Source organism: Vanessa cardui, chromosome 18 (genome assembly GCF_905220365.1).
Source record: "Vanessa cardui chromosome 18, ilVanCard2.1, whole genome shotgun sequence".
Classification (NCBI taxonomy): Eukaryota; Metazoa; Arthropoda; class Insecta; order Lepidoptera; family Nymphalidae; genus Vanessa; species Vanessa cardui.
In genome coordinates this window covers 3,706,976-3,730,112 of record NC_061140.1, presented here as the reverse complement: position 1 = coordinate 3,730,112, position 23,137 = coordinate 3,706,976, and the positions used below count along the sequence as shown (strand labels likewise).

General features: G+C 34.2%; 1 protein-coding gene across 1 annotated transcript; it reads right to left on the bottom strand.

The window, feature by feature from the left end:
• Window positions 1-191: 191 nt before the first annotated feature.
• Window positions 192-22,985, bottom strand: LOC124537542. The gene is made up of 23 exons (XM_047114417.1): window positions 17,693-22,985; window positions 17,402-17,618; window positions 16,864-17,169; window positions 16,645-16,778; window positions 16,094-16,228; window positions 15,655-15,754; window positions 15,108-15,203; window positions 14,782-14,919; window positions 14,152-14,283; window positions 13,413-13,532; window positions 13,162-13,188; window positions 12,460-12,848; window positions 12,019-12,371; window positions 11,621-11,807; window positions 11,340-11,510; window positions 10,848-11,019; window positions 10,110-10,231; window positions 9,164-9,384; window positions 7,639-8,876; window positions 7,215-7,540; window positions 5,442-7,085; window positions 4,417-4,553; window positions 192-869 (listed from the first exon to the last, which is right to left on the bottom strand). Exons 1-23 carry the CDS (start codon window positions 22,816-22,818, stop codon window positions 808-810), a joined length of 11,553 nt encoding a protein of 3,850 aa, XP_046970373.1. The 5' UTR covers window positions 22,819-22,985; the 3' UTR covers window positions 192-807.
• Window positions 22,986-23,137: the final 152 nt, after the last annotated feature.

Sequence of the window (23,137 nt, the reverse complement as noted above, 5' to 3'; positions counted from 1 at the left end):
CGTATTTCGTAGTACTTTATAATAATCATTGTCAAATTACGCCATTCGCGTTTTTTAATTTATTATTTGGAAGTTCTTAGCCTAGAGTCATGAAAAATTTAACTGAATATGAAATACGAACAGGCTGAATACAAAATTCCAAGAACCATTTATTGAAGGAAATGGAAGGTGTGAAATTAAATGAAATATCATATGATGATGATATCTTTAATTGTTTTCAAAGATTACATAAATTTTACGTAAACATATTATCTATGTTTTAATTGTATGTATAGTAAAGGGGTGACACAGCGCCCTGACTGACTTACATTATATATATTTTGTTTCTATTTTTTATAACTTTAGAGATTTACACTTATTTATTGTTGTTTCTAGCAAACATGCAATTAAAGTGGAATAGATTATCAAACATTCCTTTTTGCTTTTTTTTAACAGAACAAATTTAGCTGACTGAGTTGTCATTTTAAAAATAAAAATAGAATCACATTCATAACACTTTCAATATTAGTACTTAATAGCTGCTAAGAAGGATATTATATTAATTATAATTTTTATATCTTATAAAGCGACAGTACTATAAAAGTGCAATCATAATAAACTAAATTAAAAATAATTTCTTTAACATAAAATATTTAGTATCACAATCAAAAATCATACAGTCATTTGCTTGAAAAAAAAAAAAGAAATATTCAAATATTAAATAAAACGATAAGAATCACAAATAGTACTTATTTTTTATCATAACAATGAATGCGTACCACAGTCATGATGATGTACAAGCGTATTATATACGAAATATATAATTTATTATTCTAATTCTATGATGTCATCAAAGTCGTCGAGATTGAAGTCTTTGAGAGTCATCGGTTCTGAAACAAAGTCCTATTATAGAGTGACTCTTACACATAAATAAAAATACAAATTACTATTTACTAAAGTAGACTATAAAATACAGTTTTAAATCATAATTTAACAGGATGAGCAATATTGAAATATTTTTATTGTATCCCATGTCTTTTCAACATATTTTATCTTAATTTTTCGTCAGCGTTATCATCAATCGTGTGGGATGAATGATCCTTCTCATTCGAAACTATGTGTCATAATTAAAATATATATTAGTTGTTTTATTTTTTGAACGTTAGGTAATGTAAGTAAGACAATTATGTATTAGTAAAAGCAGTGTTTATGGCGACAGCGTATGATTTCTTTTCATTTTATATAAAAAATAATATAAATTTTTATCAAAATTAACTGGACTACAAATTTCGTAAGAAATGTGCCAAAACAAAGTCAAGTTTTTATAATATTTATTAAAAACCTGCTTTCATCATTACCATATCGTGAAATCTACTGTGTACAGTTAGCGTTAAATAATTAGAGACACTCAGGGTATTAAAATAATTAGACGCAACCAAAAAGTCAATAATATCGGTACAGACAAAGTTTCCTTATTGTTGTCAACAATATACGCGCTCAAAAAGTCGAGACGTTTAAAATGTCATATAGATCGTTTCAGTCAAACCGCCATAAATATGGTTACAGTCATCTCGCCAATGGTATCCAAGCATTCTAAGTGTTCAAAAATATGAAACACATTAGAAAAATAAACTTTACTGCTATATATTTTAAATACAATTTGTCACATCAATTAATATTGAAATATTTATACATAATATGAAAGAGATAGAAACTACTGCTATCCTTTTCACTTTAAACACGAGGTCACAGATGTCTTGTTTTTAAAAAAAAATCGTGCATAGCCGTTTGCGACACTTGATTCCCAAACCAGCCAAATCTAATCTATATGAGTAAAATTTTCAGGAAGCACTTTATACATCATAACATTAAATTAAATATTAAAAACATACGACATGCTATTTACTCGAAATTCTGATAATTCTGGAATTGTTATTTTGAGAATATCGTCGAGAATCGTTTGTTGTCTAATTGCATCGAAAAATACATTCAGTGTGAAATGGAGTTGGCTAGTTTGCGAATTAAAGCATTGTTATATTGTAAGCAATAAACTGATGACTTAAAATAAATTTAAACCTCTCATTAATTTGTAAAAGAGAATTAGTATACATATATCTCAAAGAGCAAGAGTGCTAAATATTATTTTATATCATGTTCATGTCAAAAAATAAATATAAATAGCAATTTTATACTGAAACAAGTATTTAATTTTACTTGTATACCTAATTAAAATGAGTACATTCCATTTTAACGACAAAATGAGCACTTTCGATCAAATTACTTTCGAACGCACAGAACATTAAAAACTCTCGTCGGAAGTAAAAAAAACAAATATTTTTAGCTCTAATTATTTTTATTTATTTAACTAAAATCGTGTATAGCCGCCGTCTGCTAGAATTACGTCAGAAACGTCTTCGCAATAATTGTACCGCATTGTAGCAAAAATTGTTCCTGGACAATGGACTCCCAAATTTCTTCGACGTCAGTCCTTAAATTTGCGGCGGTTCTTTTGCCCCACAAATTCTCGATCGTGTTTAGGTTAGGTTAAGCAGGTTCATCGGCATCGAAATCGAAATTAACTCCAGATCCCTATTACCTTCCAAGTAATTCTCTATAAAATATCTGTTAAGGAGACACCTTATTTCTTTAAAAATATAATTTGATGTTTTGTGGTGTCACTAATGCGATATGTAGACATATTGAAGCATGAAACGCTATTACTGCTAATAACTTTAATATTGCACTTGATATTGATATTGATACAACTGATAGATAATTGACATGCAATGACAAATAAAATAATGACATGTAAACAATACTAGATTGCCTAAAGAGGTTTTCATCTTTGGGAAGCCGTTTATGTCTATAATATGCTATTTTTGTAATTTGATCCGTATTTTTGAACACTTACACCCGTATTTATAGACAAGTAAAAGTAAGTACTTGAGTAAAAGTAATTACTTAAGTAACAATTTTTATTCTATAGTTAAGTCATTGATCGAAGATAGAACTGTCAAAAGTTAGAATTCTCAGCCAAGTAATAGTCATCGTTTTCTTTACTCAAGCATTACTTTTGAGGTGAAGTACTATTCTCTCTGTACGTTTTGAGGTTATTTTGGTGAATATTTTGAAAAATGTAAAGTTTGGATGGCATCGAAGAAGTTTTTGCTGTTGTAGACAATAATATATTAGAAGAAATAGAAGTGCCTGAACCTAGAAATCCCAAAGTTTACTTTCGTGATGTGGAACCATTTAATGATTATTCGGAGGATTGTTTTAAGAAGAGGTTTCGTTTCTCCAAAAATGTAGTGATTCATATAATTTTACCAAAAATAACCGGCTTTTTAGAATCAGAGACACAAAGAGGGCTTCCTATAACCCCACTGTGTCAGTTGCTTACTGCGTTACGTTTTTATGCTACTGGAAGCTTCCAAATTGTATGTGGAGACATCATGCATATTTCTCAATCGACAGTGTGTAACATAGTGAAGAGAGTTAGTTAGTTAACGCAGTATAGATAATAAGATATACTTTATTGGCAAAAAGGTATTCAGAAATAAATTCAATGCACCGACACGATAGGGACTTTTTTTTAAGAAAGAAATGAATGCATAACTTTCTAAGTAAAAAATCACGAGTCGTCATATAATCCGGAGGTAAAAGTTAACATTTAAATTTGGTAAGGTTATATCATGTCAAACGTTTTGTCTCTCCTAACATTATTTTTTGTACCGATTAAATTATTATTTAATTTGCACAAATAGATATACTTTAAATAACTCTATTACTAATATGAATATCAAATAAAGTAAAATCAAAAAGGTTATTGCTAGATCGTGTTAAATAATCTAGATTTTATGTTTACCTATTAATGAAACGAAACGCAGGCGCGAAGTGTTGCCACATAGAATTCACAACTAAACGTCAAGTATGACTTAAACATTTGCTCAAGTAAGTAATGGGTGTTGCTCGATTATAGAATATAATTTGGTAATTAAGAATTCTAATCTCAAGTAATGACTTCATTAAGAAATTACTTAGCATCAAGTAGTTACTTGTCTATAAATACGGGTGTTAGAATGCTTGGATACCATTGGCGAGATGACTGTAACCATATTTATGGCGGTTTGACTGAAACGATCTATATGACATTTTAAACGTCTCGACTTTTTGAGCGCGTATATTGTTGACAACAATAAGGAAACTTTGTCTGTACCGATATTATTGACTTTTTGGTTGCGTCTAATTATTTGAATACCCTGAGTGTCTCTAATTATTTGACGCTGACTGTACTTAATAAAATTAAGTAGTTTTACAAGTTATAACATTCCACATTAATAGGCAATATTTCAACATTAATTTGTAAACTAAAATTATGTCATTAAAAATAATATTGTACAGATTGTATATTTTTAAATATATTTATATTTAACTCACTTGAAGATTCTGGTTTCATCTTCTTAATATCAGACTCCTGCCACGGCGATGTACGTTTCAAATTGTCACTCGTAGCTACTTTCTGTAATGTTATGTTGACGATCTTCCTTGCACTCGTTTTATTGTTTAACACTTTTCTGTAATTTTTTAAATTTTATGAGTACATCTATCATAGTACATCGTTAAAAATGAGAAAAAGTATTTATCCCTCTATAGTTTTCCTTAAACCACGAAAGGACAAAAACAAAGTAAACAAAATTGGAGATCGAATAGGGAAGATGCGATATTTTTATTTTTGTGTTTATTTTAAAGAACTCCGTATAGGATAGATCACAAGTATATTAAAAATTTAAAATACTGTAATTTACTGCAAAAAATACGGTTTCAAAATGTCAATTACAATTTTCGCGCGAAAACGGATTTATATTTCGTATGACGTCACTACTGTCTGTCACTGACCCACTGATCGTACTTGTCCTTATAATTTTTCACTCATGCATTTTTCTCGATCTTTGAGAGACTTTTGTAAAAATTAAAAGTAGTCTATCGATACTCCGAAAAAAAGTTTTGTTGACGTATGTTTTGTGCCAATGTGTTCACCTACTTCAACAAAATTTTCGAAAAAAAATGGTTTTTGTCTGGACATTCTGACACAAAACTGAGATAAAAGTGGTTTTAAGCTAAAAAGAAAAAATCTGGAGTCTGCTTTGACAAATCCAATTTCCATTTTAATTCGGAAAACGCAATTAGTTTTCTTTTCAATGTTTACTTTTTTAACTCAAATATAGTTCCTTCTTTTATATTTTTTAACATTATAATAGCAACATTTTCATAATTATTATATTTGCATGTTTCCTATTAAAGCGATATCATTGATCGATAAGGAGCCTTTATATTATGGATTTGCGTTTTTTTGTTGCGAGCTTAAAGTTAACTTAAAATTAAAGTGGATATCATTAGTTAATTGATAAATTCTTTACACACGAGAATGCATGATATGAGAGAAACTTAGTTTATATACTTACGTCACATCTTTCGTCGGAGTATTTTTCGAATTGTTCAATAAAGTGGCCATTTTGTTTATAATTATGTTTTTCGAAGTGCCTGCAATAGCGATAGAATCTTTTTTATTATTTGCAATTCTTTTGTCCGCGTCGTTGGCGGATGAATTATCTGTTAGATCAATTACTTTCATAGTGTCTTCTGTAGTGGTAGTAAGGTCTATTTTATTGTTTCTTTTAATGACGTCGTTTTTTGTTTCTTTATTTTTCTTTTCCAACTTTTTGATATTATTTGTCGGCTCACGTGCTTCTATGATCCTTGCAGTGGAAACATGTGATTTCGAAGTGTTTATCTCGTCATTAATGCAGCTTTTTATAGTAGATATCTCATTTTTAATTTCTGGCTTACTTGTCGATGGAGCAATATTGGACACTTTGGTATTAGTAGCTGTGAGATCTATTTTATTATTTGCATTTGATACTTCTAGTTTTTCTTCTACCTTTTTCATATTAATCTTCGTCGACTGACGAGCGACTGCCTTGGGATCCTTTGTTGATTTAGTATTATCTTTTGCAACGGAAGCTTCTTGATTGAAAGTTAATTTATCTGCGTTTTTGTAATGATTTGTAACAGACTTCTCATTTTCATCAGATGGTATATGTATAACATCATCGAGTACTGAGAGTGGGTCTGGAGTTTTTATATTCGTGTGAATACTATTATTACATTTTTCGACTTCCTTATTATTTTTAGGATCTTTTTTCTCTGTTACTATTTTAGGAGTGCTAGAAACTGTTTTCGCTGTGCTTTTTTTTGTTACTTTCGGAGTTATAATCTGACAATCATCAGTAATGAATTCCGAATCTGCACGGTTTTGAGTTCGAACTTCGTTATTTGCATAAGAGGAAACAGAAGCTGGCAACAGGTCAGTTCTTTTCAAAACTTCTATTTTGCCTGATTGTGATATTCTCAAAATATCTCCGGGCTTACAATTTGTTGTATTTAGTACTTTTTGTGACCTAGACTCCTTATTAGAAGATAATGAAGATCGTACAGTTTCCTTGGTCTTTTTACAATTAGCATTTACTTTATTAATATCAGCTGTAGAATGCGTACTTTTGGAAGTTTCCATTAAAGCCGGAAACAAGACAATTTTTTTCTTTAGCGTTGAGGGACTATTAATCGGTAAATCCGCAGAGACATTCTCAGCTTTCGTAATAGGTGTCACATTCTGATTTTCTTGAACTGGCACGACATTACTGATATCTGATGTAATATCATCTTCATCACTATCTAAACATATTGTATCACTTAGTTGCGTTGAGGTCCCTGGATTAGTGGTTCCGACCTCGTGACCTACCTTTGCAATACTCATTATTGTAGGTTTCGTAACACCTGTAGAAACAGGCGCGACTATTAAATTAACAGGTTTTGGTTGAATCAATACATGTTTTGCATTTTTTTCTGTTTTGTTGCTATCGGCTATGACCGCATTCACTAAAAGTTTCTGGGAATTTCGTCGAGTAGCATTTTTTTGGTAGATATTTTTATTTGCGGAAGTTGCTTCCGTATTAAGTGGGGTAATCATGACGTCATCATCGTCAGGTAATATACATTCGTCTTGCAATGGCGGCTCATTTGGATGAAGGGACGCAGGACCTTTGAATCTAGCAAAGAAGAAAACTTATAAAAATATTACTAATGTTTTTAAGGCGATTAAATGTTCTTTGAAAATATTAAAATTATCTCGTAACAAAATTCACGAATGAAACAATTAGAATATGAAAAGTACTCACATTCCAACTGGAACTACACTATGCGAACCGCACGAGATAGGTACAGCATTAGATTGAGATCCATACTGGTCTACGCCATTTTTTTCATTTCCGGAAATCTGAGTACTATTTATTGAATGATTCTTTTGTTTTGTTATTAAATGTTTTTTATGATTGGCTCTTTTTGTTTTAGCTTCGGGTACGGTAACCTTTTTCAGTTTTGGTTCACTGAAAGATTCAGTTGTTATGTCAATTTGATTGTTAGTATTTTCTGGCTCAATTGACATAGAAAAATCTTTCATACCACGTACTGTTTGTAATTTTTTTAACAAACTCTTGCCCAATACCTATTGAAACATAAAAGTTAATGTGAAAATTCATAACAAACAACACATCTTATAATTTCAGTCGAATAAATACTTATTACTAATATTATAATACAAACCTTCACTGCAATATCATATATTGGTCCGCTGGTAATTTCTTTTCCAGTCGATTTAATTTCTTTTAAAGCCTTTATAGCACTGTATTGAGCGGCAAGAATCGCTGCATCTTCGTCTAACATTGGATTTCCACTCAAATACGTGTGGGCTACAATTTTGATAAAATTTTTATTGGTTAGTAATGATTGGTGTAGTGGTATTATTTCGTTGCTTTCATCTTTGTCCACTTCATTATCTTTTGAATGATCCATGTTAACGTTTTCAGTGGGTTTTATTACTGATAATGGTTCATCGTCATCATCACTCAGTAGAATACTTTCAACGACCATACAATCGTCACTGTCTTTAACTTCTTCCACTGGCATATTAGTTTTGGACACTTCCGTTTCTATTGTTCCTCCTGTTATCAATTGTTCATTTAATATTTGTTCGGGAGTTTTATTAGTAACTGGTTGTAATATTGTGGCGACACTATTTTCTGTTTCGGTTAGTACAGACTGCTGAGATTCTGTTTGGGAAGAGTCGAACGAGCTTTCATCATTAATAGATACATTTTTGTCATTTGTTCTTTTTCTCTTTGACTTTTCACTAGGTATTACTTTCTTTTTCTTTCGCCTTGTTTCAGGGACGTATTCTTCATCCGATTGTTTTCGCTCTCTTCGTCGTTTCCTATCAAAGTATTCTTCTTTAGATGTATCTTTATCGTGGATTCCCACGGCACTACGTATATCTTCGTCACACGGAATGCCGATTATCATTTCTGTTGACTCTGATTCAGGAGATTGATTTTCTTCTTTAAGACTCACGTTGTTTGACTCCGCTATGGGTAAAGCCTCGCTTTCTAGCAAAACCTTAGCGATACTTGCAGTCAAAGGATTAACATTATCAAGACCATTTTTTTTAGCATTAGCTATAACATTTCGGACATCTACTACTAAGTCTGAAATTTCTTGAGCAGTTTTAGTAGTGTGAAAGTTATGTTTGATAAGAATGCCCATAATTTTTTTAATCATCGATTCTTCAGCCTCTGGTTTAAGAGATGATTCTGTTTGCCGACTTGTTGACGGCTGCGAGTCTATATAGCTAGTTTTCTTAGTACTGGTCTTTTTTTCTCTTTTAGGTTTTCCTTCTGGTAGATTTTTAGACTTATCAGCTTCTGTTTTTATGTGAATCTCATTATTACCTAAGAGATCATCACCGGTCTTTTTTGCCGCTAGATCTATCTCAATGTTTTTTATTGCTAAAACAAAAAATATACATTATATATATTTTCTTCATTCTAATGTATCGGAAGTCTCAGAAAGAAAGTAACGATTAGGAATACTTATAGTATAAGTTAATTATAGAAGTTATTGGGGACTGAGCGGAGGAGTCGACTTGAAAAAGCTAAGTGACTCTTTATATGGACTTGAAATTATTAATTCAATTATTCTGTAAAAAATAACAATACATTCTGGTTCTGATAAAAAAGATCAAGAGTCTGGAGCACAGTATACTATCGTTACGAGTAAAGAAGTATCGACGCACTGGTGTGGTTGGCGGCGTGCTCCTGCTGGAACTGCATCCAGGCGGCGGCGCGCTCGTCCTCGGGCAGGCCGCTCTCGCCGGAGCCGCGCAGCAGCGAGTCGTGCTCGTGCACGGCGTGCAGCGCCGCGCCCGCCGCGTCCGCGCGCGCCACGCGCAGCAGCGCCGCGTCGCGCACGCCCGCCGCCAGCCCCGCGCTCACGCCCGCGCCCTCCTCGTCCAGCCTGCAACAACAACAACAAACAACAACATCAGCCTGTTGCCTCCAATGACGCCGCCACGCTCTCGAAGCACGCGTCCCACATGAACTTCACGCCCGAGTACTGCAACGCGCACTACGTCAACGCCCTGCGACTCGACAAGTTCTCAACGAACAAGGGAACCATACTCAGCGTGCCACTTGTACTCAGTGGACCGGCTCGATGACTTGACCACTGAACTATTCTGAACTTTTGACTTATGTCCATAGGAGGATATTTGTATACAACAACAACAACAACAGCCTGTAAAATCCTACTGCTGGGCTAAAGGTCTCCTCTCCCTTTGAGGAGAAGGTTTGGAACATATTCCACCACGCTGTTCCAATGCGGTTTGGTGAAATACACATGTGGCAGAATTTCTATAAAATTTGTCACATGCAGGTTTCCTCACGATGTTTTCCTTCACCGCCGAGTACGAGATGAATTATAAAGACAAATTAAGCACATGAACCAGCGGTGCTTGCCTGGGTTTGAACCCGCAATCATCGGTTAAGATGCACGCGTTCTAACCACTGGGCCATCTCGACTCTTACAGTTTTTAATATATACTATATACCTATATAGTTCGCTTCCACAAGCATTTGACAGGGTATAAGCAAGCGCCTACATGTTTAAGCATAATCAAAACCCATCTAAATATTTAATTATCTTATTTTACTATAAGCAAATAAAAAAAAAATTATACGTACTTGTACAACTCGGAGAGATCGGACATATTATAATGTCGGTCGATCTGTTGTTCGTCGACGACGCGACAGGCCACCGCCTGTTTGGTCACCGACCGCTCGTATATCTTCTGCTCCATGGTACCCTGATGTTAGTAATACATTCAATGTGTTTATTTGTAGGAAAATAATTAAAAAAAATGTGATATTTTTTTATGGTATAGATTGGCCGACGAGCATATGGGCCACCTGATGGTAAGTGGTCACCATCACCCATAGACAATGACGCTGTAAGAAATATTATCTATTCCTTACATCGTCAATGTGCCACCAACCTTGGGAACTAAGATGTTATGTCCCTTGTGCCTGTAGTTACACTGGCTCACTCACCCTTCAGACCGGAACACAACAATACTGAGTACTGTTATTTGGCGGTAGAATAACTGATGAGTGGGTGGTACCTACCCAGACGGGCTTGCACGATTAATTGGTGAGAATACATACATTAGAACACGCCTGTCATCATAATTATACTTATTAAAAAATAATAAATAAATACTCGGTATTCTAAAAAATATAAGTGTTGCGTACATTTCAGCGCAACTAAAAAGGTAAACACCGATATACGCTCAAAGTTTTTATCTTTAATGTTATTCTTGACAAATTAATACAATCATAATATGTACATGATACCCGAATATTATGTATGAAAGTGATAACATACATGTCAGCAGTCCATTAAATACATAACCAAGCACTCACCATTGCTACGAGACGATAGATGTAGCAGTCTTTCTTTTGGCCAAAGCGATAAACGCGGAATATGCTCTGTATGTCGTGAGCCGGATTCCACGACGTGTCCAGAATGATGACACGGTTAGCCGCCGTCATGTTGAGCCCGAGACATCCCGCTCGCGTGGATATCAGGAATAATCTGCGTACAATAACAATAACACACGTATATAGATTTTTTTTATTACATTTTATTAAACATATTTTATAAAGTATAATATATTGTAAGTATAATATAATGTAAGTATAATATATTTTATAAGTAGTAAGTTTTATAACTCGCCTTAGAAGTCAATTAAGTACTTATTATTTGAAATGAATATAAATACTGCATGAATAATAAATTTTCATATCAAACACAGAGAACTGAGGAGATCATTGCGATGAATGACACTTAACTAGGTGCCGAGTTCAGTAAACAACGCGCAAAGATCGTTTAAGCTCGTCAGTGGGGAGTGCGACCTGGTGGTGACGTTGTTGGGCGCGTTGAACTCGCGGCACCACTTCTGGCGCACCTCGGCCGGCACGGAGCCGTCCAGCCGGTAGTACTCGCGGCCCAGCGCCCACGCGCGCTCGCGCCGCAGGAAGAACTCCAGCGCGTCCATCGTGTACAGCGACGTCGAGAAGATGAGTCTGCGGGACAGGCAGCGTCTTTAAGTTTCCGCACGACTGTTAGTTACGTCGGCCGCAGCCATAAATCGATTCCGAATTGTATCGCGGGGGCGGGGGGGGGGTCGGCTCACACTTTGTCCCCGAGCTCGACGCACTCCTGGAGCAGGCGGAACACGACGAGGAACTTGTTGGAGCTGTCGAGCGCGCGCAGCTGGAGCGGCGCCACGTGCGGCTCCCACGCGCCGCCCGCCGCGCCCGGCTTGGCGTCCTCCGACGCGCCCAGGTCTTCCCGCGCCAGGTCGTCCTCCAGCTTCTCCACTGCGGTCGAGGTCGACATTTACTATTTTTGTAATATTCTCACATTAAACTTGATGCGTTTTGTAACCAACAGTTTGTTTGATTTAGCCAGTTGCGACATTGATGTTTTTTTTATTTTACAACTCCAAATTATTATTTAAATTTAAATTGGAAAATATTCTTCATCACTGATTAATTTTTGCAAGGAATTACAGTAGAAAGTGATAAATACCTTTAATTTTAGTATCGGTTCCATCATCTCGTGCCCTCGTTAAAAAGTTATGCAGAACCTGGGGATGTGTCCAGATTTTTTGTAAAACGTGAAAGTCTTTAAGAACGCTTTGTTTGGTCTCTTTCGTACAGTTGGAGAGATAGTGGTTGTACAGTTCCCTTTGGCACTTGGTCAGCGTTATGAACAGCGTGTACTCGTATTTCTTTGGCAGGTAGGGGTACAGCACCGACGCCTCTTGCCGTTGCAGGCAGCCTTCGAGGACTTTGTGAAGAATATGAGTTCGCGCCTTCATGAGTTTTATATCTTCCTCTCTTGAATCTCTATGTTGGCCGTTCATAATGGGATTTTCGAACCTGTTGTATAAACAATATTTTTTAAGTTTTCTTTTGTACTTTGCTTTAAATTATTGATGCCAACACTTTAATTTAAGATCGAACTTACCGGTTGGAGTACTCCGAATACGTTCCAAGGAGGTTAGGCTTGACAAAATTGACCATGCAATAGTATTCCCGCAGATTGTTCTGCATGGGAGTGCCGGTCAGTATGATCCTCCGCTTGGTGACGACGCGGCTCATCGCCACGGCGAGGACGGAACAGTCGTTTTTAAGCAAATGTCCCTCGTCACATATTATCATGTCCGGCCCCGGGTCCAGCAGCGCCATTCGGATCTTGTTCACGATCGTCGGTCTCACGTTGTCGAGTACGGGATCGAGTGTGGTCAGACTCCGGAATAATTCGTAGCCGATGATGAAAATTCCACCACCGTTGAACCAGTCCTCCAGCTGGTAGGCGCGTTCGTAAGTCTTTTTTAATTTCGAAAGCTCGAATACCTTTAAAAATATACGATTATACATTTAATAATAACTTTTTTTATCGACAGGTGTTATCAAAAAAATTAACGGTTTTTCTGAGGATAATTACCAAAAAGATGAAAATACATTATTTTTCAAATTAAAACAAAAATCATCAGTTGGTTTATCTCTATATTTACAAGCAAATAAATTATCATAAAAAATAAGAAAGGGTTGAGAAACAGGTTACCCAAACTCATTTGAGAAAATGTGATGCGCGCTGCATTATGGGATAACATTGGTTAATCAATATATTTTGCAGTAGAAATAACAAATTTATAATAGTTTATACCTGGAGTTTCCTTTTTATTTTGCGTTGCTTGAAAATAAATTAACAAAAGATTTAATTAATTTGGTTTGAATCTGTATTTTTAGCATCGTTGTTACTAAAGGTTCTTGAAGCGGATTCCCTTTGATAGTCTTTTAAAGTTATTATTTAATCTTTTTATTGCTGGATATCACCAAGAGCCAAGCAGACACATTCTGATTGCTTGTAATATCTTGCTTATCGCCTAAATATTTAAAAATAGAACAACAAGATACCTTGATCGTATTGGTGACCGGGCCGATCCACTTGTTGATCTCGTCCACCCAGTTGAGCACAGTGGACAGCGGGCAGCACACGAGCACGCGACGCATTCCAACTTTCGGGTGCGTCAGTACCTAATTGATTGATTTCATTATTACCAACGTAAAATATTTCATTTTATATAAAACTATACTTATAAATCATGTCCATATAATTAATTTATCTAAATCAAGATTACTATAATTCCACAGATATTAAAATCGAACTCAGTATTGCTATTAAACTTTCAATACTACCAAAATTATGTTAGTTCGATTTTATGCTGTCACTTTAAATAATGCATGTGAGCTTGCCATTCAACGAATATTGCAAGAAGCCCTAAGAATCTTTCTACACCTAGCATAAATTGAAAGTAAATTCTATGCAAAAAAGTAAAATAAGTGATGGGGGTACGACCCCAATCTACAATTTAACATTGTATTGAAAAAGTAGGGGTAACCGTAGAAGATAGGTCTTGATAATAAACAGTCCCATTTCACTACTTGTTAATCCGAATTAGTGTCATTTTTAGGGCTAAGAAGTCCAAAGAGTCTTAAGTAACAGCCTGTAAATTTCCCACAGCTGGGCTAATGGCCTCCTCTCTCATTTAGGAGAGGGCTTGGAACATATTCCACCACGCTGTTCCAATGCGGGTTGGTAAAAAAAGAGTCTTGTAATTTTTTTAATTTATATGAGATATCAAAAGCAGCTCACGGTGTGCAGCAGCGCCAGCACCTGCAGCGTCTTGCCGAGCCCCATGCAGTGCGCGAGGATGCAGCCGCCGCCGCCGCGCGACGCCGCCACGCTCTCGAAGCACGCGTCCCACATGAACTTCACGCCCGAGTACTGCAACACGCACTACGTCAACGCCCTGCGACTCGACAGGTTCTCGCCGAACGAGGGAACCATACTCAGTGCCACTTGTACTTAGTGGATCGGCTCGGTGATTTGACCACCAAACTATTCTGAACTTTTGACTTATATCCATAGGAGGATATTTGTATACAACAACAACAACAACAGTCTGTAAATTCCCACAGCTGGGCTAAAGGCCTCCTCTCCCTTTGAGGAGAAGGTTTGGAACATATTCCACCACGCTGTTCCAATGCGGGTTGGTGGAATACACATGGGGCAGAATTTCTATAAAATTTGTCGCATGCAGGTTTCCTCAAGATGTTTTCCTTCACCGCTGAGCACGAGATGAATTATAAAGTCAAATTAAGCACATGAATCAGTGGTGCTTGCCTGGGCTTGAACCCGCAATCATCTGTTAAGATGCACGCATTCTTACCACTGGGCCATCTCGACTCTCGATATTTGTATAAGACGTGGTAACCATCTCACCTGATGCGCCTTCATGACTTTCGTGAAGAACGGATGCACCGTCACGATTGGCCGAAGCTCTTGGAAGTCGTATTCTAGACAGAGCTCGTCGTTGATAACTACCACATTCACTCCCTCTTCGCAACCGAGAACTTCCCTCTACAAAATAAGATTAATATTTAAACAATTCAGAAAAACATTCCAATTTTATATCGTAAAATCGACGTCACTTGTTTCAATATCATTTTAGACCACATACACTTTTTTATATCGTCAAAATTTACTCATTTACATTATAATGTTTCATGATGTATCTTAAAAAAAATCAAATTACAAACATTACTTACAAGTTGCGCTTGTCGCTGACTCAGTCTCTGTTTTCTCTCAAATTCTTCCATGTTCGCCAAAACTGTGTTACGACCCAATGATTTCTTGTCAATTACCTTTAAACAAAACAAATTCAGTAGAATATCTACGAAGTACAAATATGTCATATTATATAAGATCAACGTTACATCCTGACTATCCATAACCATCACGGTCTGTTTTTGACTTTACATAAGTATAAGGGGAAATAGTAATTCTATGAACTGAACATGCAATGGTAACATGGGCATTTATCGAACTATCTAAGCCTGTCTGATATTGTTATCCACAGCCTCAGATGGGAAGATACCACCCACTCATCAGATATCCTAATGTCAAACAGCAGTAGTCATATTGTTGTGTTACGGCTTGAAAGGCAAGTGAATCAGTCTGATACAGGCATAAGGGTGATCACATCTTAGTGCCCAAGGTTGATGGTGCATAACATTGGCGATGTAAGGAATGTCTTATAGTCCTTACCCAAAAAGTTGAAATCATTGAAACAAAAAGTTTATTTATAATGTTTACCTTCCGTATGTTTCGACGACCCTTGCTCATATTAGTCTGAGATTGGTATTTCTTGCCCGTATGCGGGTTCTCATCTCCAAAGAGTTCCCTTGAAAGTATCCTGAAATATAATTAATACTTATTAATAAAAATAATTTAATTTTTATTTCTTAATGTTAATAATTATTATGTAAATACATTAGTATATATACATATATTTATTTATTTTTTAATTTAAAGAGGTATAAATGAGTAAATTACATAATAATGTTAGAGGAACTGGTACAGCTGAGAATTGTCTATGCTTTTCGGTATTATCGATTGAAATTGGGTTAAAGGTGTATTTTTTTAAAGATTCACACAAAAATCAGTTTCTCCGTACCATATTACACTAAAATCGGTTCAGGTATAGTCGTATAATCTCCAATAGCAGTAAAATCGTTGGCCAGTCGATACTAACTTCATCTGCTTGCGGCGCTCGAGCAGCTTCTTATTGGAGCGTCGTCGAGGGCGCGCGCGCTGTCTGGTCTCGGTTCCGTCGCCGCGCTTCTCTATGAACTCGCTTACGAGTTTCGCGCGCTTCGCGTCGTCCACGCTGGAATATAGATTTTTTTTTTTAAATCGTCACCTTTTTTTAAACTTTTATACTAATATTATAAAGAGAACAACTTTGTTTGATTGTTTGTAATGAATAGGCTCAAAAACTTCTAGACCGATTTAAAATGACATATTTTTACCGTCATATAGATTTTGTAATGAGAGAAATTACTAAAATATAATCTAAGTTACATTTATTTTCTGCTTATTCTTTTTGTAATCTCACGGAGAGTATGAAATCTCGTAAGGGTCTCTTAACTCAGACTAATACAAGATAATAATTTTTAGGTAGAGACTCGAGTCTTAGTCAATAAATAGATCAATAATTTAGACGAAACCATTAGTCACCAGAGTTATAACCAGCAAAACTGAAAATTCACACCGATTTATTTTATATCAATAAAATATACTTACTTAGGAACTTCCTGTTTCTTTTCTAATCTTTTCAAAAGTTTCTCTTTCGTCGTAAACCACTGCTTTTCTTCTTCTGACGAAGAGTCATCTTCTCCCTTTGGTTCCTTTATTATACTTATTTTTGTTGTATTTTTCTGTACAATATTATTATAATTATGATATGAAAAAACTTTTAATAACGTAGAAACCTTTTAGAATTCATTACTTTATTATACTCACATTAGTACTTCTGGTAGGTCTGATTGGGAAGTCTTTTTTATCTTCAATTTCTTCTTTCATTACGACAGGGGCGTGTAGTAACGCTAATTCCTTATTCATCATTTTGTCAGCAGTGAGCATTAAATCATCAGGATTTAATTTATCTTTATCTTTAGATTTTGAAGAACGCCCTGTTCTAGGTTTATTACAAATTTCTTCGTCAACTTTAGTTTCCTTGGTATCCTTATCGTCAATCTTTTCTGATTCACTGTCGTCGTCCATAAGCGAATCTTTCGCCATATAATTATCCGAGCTTTGTTCCGGCGCCTGAAATACATTAAATTGTAATTACTAACTATTATTTTTAACAGCAGCGATGCCTGTGTACACTCATCTAAGCCTAATGTAATGAAAATGTGTAACAATATAAGAATAATAAGATGAATCAAAGGAATAATATATAAGGTAAAAATTGTATTTACATCTTATCATTTACTTCTCTCACTAGTAATATAATAATTCAGTCACTAGTAATTTAAAAAAAAACAGTTATACTTACAAAATGAGAAACATTATCATCATATTCTCTTTCGTCTTCTGAAGGCGAGAGCTCATTATGTGTTTCAATTTTAATATCGGTTTGTAAATTTTCGTTCGAGATACATTCTTTCTCGGGTAATGAACAATTTTTTTTATTGTTGTTTACTTTTCCACTATTTTTATCATTTGGCTGGATATGCACTGTACGTTGACGTAACGAATTTAGATTTGTTAATCTGTAATATAAAAAATTAAATATGTGAAAGGTTATTTGTAAGATATACACAACATACACGTAAATTTTACATACTTGTCCACTTCTGCATCATCGCTATTTTTTTCAGTTATATCCTGATATCTGAAATATGTTTCCACAAACGATTCTGGTAGCTTGTCTAATGAAACATAGGGATATTGATAAATTTTGCTATCTTTACCGTCAATGGGATAACACTGCCAACCATGGCGATCAACGAATGGAACTGTGCCATCTGAAGTCAATTGTACTTTTGAACTTGTCTCTTCATCTACCTCATAATTACTTTCATTATCATTTTCTAATAATGGCATTGTAGGTTGACACTCTATTAGTTCAATGGGTTGATCTAGTTTAATTAATGGCGATAATTGCCCATTTAAATTGACCGGCTCAATGTTTGTTTTAAAATTTTGATTGCTTTCATTTTCACCGTCTAAAGTAATTTCGTTGTTGCTAGTATCAATATGAACATTTATATTTTCATTTTCTTCTTTTTCTACGTAACTATCATCTATTTTTTCTGTAGAATCTACATCATTACATTGTATTTCTTTTTCTGGCGAATGATTATCTGGTGATTTAGTTTTCTTGTTTTTATCGATGTTGCTTGCCTTATCTTTTCTCAGATTTAATGTCATGTCCTCCAATTCAGAATCGGAAGACTGATTAATTTTCTCTTCTTGCCGAATTTTATCTCGCATTCTTCTAGTTAATATTGCGACATCGTTCTTGGGGACTAGCTTTTCTTTCGTAGTTGGCAATTCTCTTTTATGTCTTTTAGGTTTAAGTTTTCGTTTTTCTAATTTCTTTTTTTCAGTTGTCTTGCTTACATTTTCATCTGAACTACTTTCCATAAGTCTTCCTTTAGCTGTATCAACATTTTGTGGTACAAGTAAGTTCAATGTATCAGTATAAGTTTCATTATTGTCATCTGAATCTGGCTCATAATGTCTACGAACTCGCGAAGTACTTTGTGTATAAACATCTTCATCATCAATGTTTGACATAGATAAAATCATTTTATTTGAACTTACAAAGGCTTCAAAAGCATCGACATCGTAACTGTTACTATTTTGTCTTTGAATAACTTCTCTGTTTGAAGAATTAGAAATAATGTTTTCTTGCTTTGTAATTACATCTAATTGTGTAAAATTAGTTTCTTCTACTTCTACAGGTTCTATTTTTATCGTAGAAGTCTCGACAATGCTTTCGGATACATCATAAGGTTCTATTTTAATATTTAATAGACCAATATCAGTCTCATGACTTTTTTCGCATTCTTGTGTAATTATAGGATCTGTACAAGAGCGCAGTTCTTGCATCTGCACTTGTGAAACCCAATTATTGTCATCTTCTCTGGATTCACACTCATAATTAATTATGTCCTCACTATCACATAGATCATATTCTTCGTCATCTGTATATTGATTGCTATGGTGTATATTCTCAGGATAATTTTCATAATTATCCTCTAAAAAGACATCTTCTGACACTGTATTAACTTTATCTATATAGAAATTCAATGATTCCCCATTATCTACTTGAACATTGTCATATTCACTGTTTTGATTTAGTAAGGTCATTACTTTATTTAAACACAGATAATTTAAAGACTTTACTGCTTCTGAATTCTTTTTTTCATTGCATTTACTGTTATCTAAGATTGTATTGCCATTTATTATTGATACAATTGTCTCAATACATATTTTTTCTAAGGTTTTTACTTCAAGAGTACCTTTCGAATTATTTTCTTGCAAGCAATTTACCATTGTTTTATTGTAATAAATACTCTTGAGCCTCTTAAATACTATATGTTTCAATGAATGAGGATGGTATAGCGAAGTTGGTTTTTCACAAATATTTTCATTTCTAAAGCAATTTTGTATTAAACCTAAACAAATAGAAAATAATGATTTTACACTATTTTTTGATATACCCTCTATTTTGATGTCAAATAAGACATTATTGTTTTTTTCATATATATTATTCTGTTGTTTCTCACATACAGGTATAAGTGTCTTAACTTCACTGTCTCTAAAATTAAGATTATACATTAATTTTTTAATTGTTCTATAACAAAGAGTTTTAAGTGACGAAACTTTTAATTTAACATGTTGATTTTGTATATTTTCATTTTTGTTTTCACATGCATCAACATAAGTTATATTTTCTTGGAGCTTTTGGTTTGTATTTGCAATAGTAGGATATTCTGACTGCATATTTCTTTGTATTATTTGAGTGCATATAAAACATAATGACTGAGGACAAATTTTATTTGAATTTGATGTTGGGTTGTTTTCATTTCGAGAGGTTGGTTCAGTTTCAGCAATAGGAGCGTCTACAGGTTCATTATAAGGTATATGAGAATTCTCAATTATATTGGATGATGTCTCAGCAAAATAATAACATAAGAATGTTTTGTTACCAAACCCTTGATTTTTAACATAAGGTGCACACATTTGTACAGCCTTCTGACGTTCATATTCCTTAAAAAAGTCACTTACCATTTGGACCGTAACATAAGTATCAGGTGGTTTTTTATTTCGGCTGTCCTGGGCTAAAAAAGACTGATTTGGTTTAACTTTTTTAATCATTATTGAATCATTAATCCAAACTGTATGCCTTCCTTTTATGTTTAATTTCTCTTTCGGTTTTGGTTTTTCAGTTGCTTTTTTTGCTATTTTTATTGATAATTCTTTATTAAGGAAAACTGTTTTAGGGTTAAATGCAGGCTTTTCTTTTCTTGGTTTCACTAGTGGTTCCTCTACAATTTCGCAATCACTGTCACTATGTGTATTTGATGTTGGGACAATGACTTTCTCCTCTTCCCTATGTTTTAATAAATCATTGGCTTTTAAAAATTCTTCATAATGTTTTGATAAATCTTCTTCCATCTGAACTAAGTTGTGTTTGGCCAGTTTAAACAATAAAAAAGATTTTTTGACACAATAATCCATTTTAAATGTATCTGTTACATTTTTGGTATTAATCTTTTTTTCAATAAAATCCTCAGACTTTTGAGTCATTAATTGTCCTAGCTCTGATGTTGTTTTTACTATGCTTGATAAAAATTCACATGCTTTCTCTGACTGTTCTGCGGTCAAAGGAACTTGATTTTTCATAGGAATGTCATACAAAGAATTAGTTTGGACAGCAACTGGCTTTGTGACTGTGACATTGGTTTGAGTAAACATTTCTACCGTTTTCGTTACTTGTGTGGATTCAAGAATGGGTATTTGCAGAGCTGTTTTTTCAATATCAAGTGCATCAGCTTTTTTAATTTTTATATCAGTTCCTTTAGCAATTTTAGCAAGGAAATTTTGAAATTCATTTTTCCCATCCCAAGAATTTTGTTGTTTGTCTTCAATTATATTTCTTTCAAATGATTCTTCATTAGCTTGGACATTTCCATCTGTTTCACATTTTTCTATGGAAGATCTCACAAGACTCTTAATTTTTTCTGCATTTGACTTTCGACCTCTCTTTTTAGGGCCTTTGTTAGGTAATCCTAAATCTAATTTCTTAACTTTTTTTTTCTTTAATTTGGAAATCTCTTCCTCTTCATCAATATCACTATCTGATAAATAATTCTGTTGCCTCTTATTTCCTGGGATATACTCATCATCAGAAAAGTATTTACTGCCTTTTTTCCGTCTTGGTAGATCATCATCATCAGATGATTCTATATTGGCAAAGGGGTCTTCATCTGACCCTTCATCATAATCAAAGTTTTTTATAGCTCTCCGACGCACAGGTCTGGACGATTCTTTCATTAGTGATTCACTGTCATCCAAACCAGATTTTTCCAATTTATTGTCAAGTTTCACAATACTGTCAATGTTATATTCAAAGTCAGACATTGTTGGCTTTTTTAAACTTCTTTTAGAAAGATATTCATTTGGTAAATTTTCTTTCAAGTCTGTTATTACAGAATCTTTAGGCACAAGATGTTCCTGTATTTGACAACTGGTTAAATCAGATAATTCTGGTTCACTATTCAGGCTATGCAAGCTTTCATCAACAACACTAGAAACCTTCTCTTCACATTCTTTTTCAATGAGATTTAATTTATCTTCAGAAATTTTGTTTGTATTAACTTTTTTTGGTCTACCGCGCTTTTTAGGAGATTTTTCAGACAAATGGCCAGAATCAACTGGATAAGTAATGTTTGAATCATTTAATGATTTTTGTTTAGTATCTATGCTTATTTCTAAATTATTTACAGCACAATGGACATTCTTGCTATTCTTAGAACTCAATGCTACCAAAGGTAGATCCTCCTCATTGAGATCATCATTATTTATTTCAATAATATTACTTGAGTTCACTTCCTCCGATTTATCTACTTTATTAATATCTGCCAAAGCTTTTTCTTCACATTCATTCAATTCTAATTTATCATTATCAGAATCACTCCTAGGAACTAAATTTGTTTCACTATTAATTAGAGGCTCAGAATTTATAGGTATATCTGAGAGCTTTTTTCTTCTTTTTCGATTATCTTTTTTGTTTTCATCATCAGTATCATCAGATTTATTAGTTAAATTATCCCTTTTAGTTTTAAGCTTCGTAGGTCTACCTCTCTTAGACAATTTGTTTTTGTTAGTACCCTTTTTTACATTGAAAGATGACAAACAGGGGGACTTTTTTTTTGATATTTTACTTGGATTTGGTTGGTACTCCAGTTGATTGGCCGAGTCCATTTTTGAGTTTTGTTCTCCTATTATCATGTCATAATTTAAATCACTATTTATATTTGAAGAGGTTGTGGTATTCTCATTCCCATGAGTAATCACAGATGTTTCGAGGGAATCTTTTCTAATATTCTTAGTTAGACTCGAACGCTTGGTATATTTCTTTTTTCTCCCTTTTATTTTAGAAACATCCCTCTGTGTGTGTATTGTAGTTTTGTTTTCAGGAGTTTCTTCTTGCCCCTCATTTTCTTGAACAGTTGCTGAGAGGTTTACTTTTGGTGTTGGATCTTTCATCTGTCCTGAGACTTGGTCACTTGGCACGTTTATAGTATCGGACCCATTATTGCCAGAACCCGTAGGCGACAAAATATCAGAGAGTGTTATGTATTCATCTTCTTCATACATCGAAACCGCTTGAAACTTTTCGAATGCGTCCTCAGTTGTACAGAGGTTGTTGGATTCCAAATCAATTATTTCGGACATGATAGTAAGAAACTATAGTGGGGCAGTGTAAGCACATTTTAGGGACAGTATGTACGAATTAAATAAATTGTTTTCAAATCCAAACTAGTTTTATAGAGTAATAATAGTTAATACCTATATTTGTTGATTTATTATATTGTTAGAAATCTAGCAGTAGCATCGCTAAAACAGTGTTGCCAATTCGCTATACATTTTACAATGTTTTTTTTTTTAAATATTTTTGATTATTTGCAATATTAAATACTGTTTGTTAAAACGAATTAACAAAATACAATTGTTTAACATCACCAAATTTACCAATCAGTAATATAAGGAAATA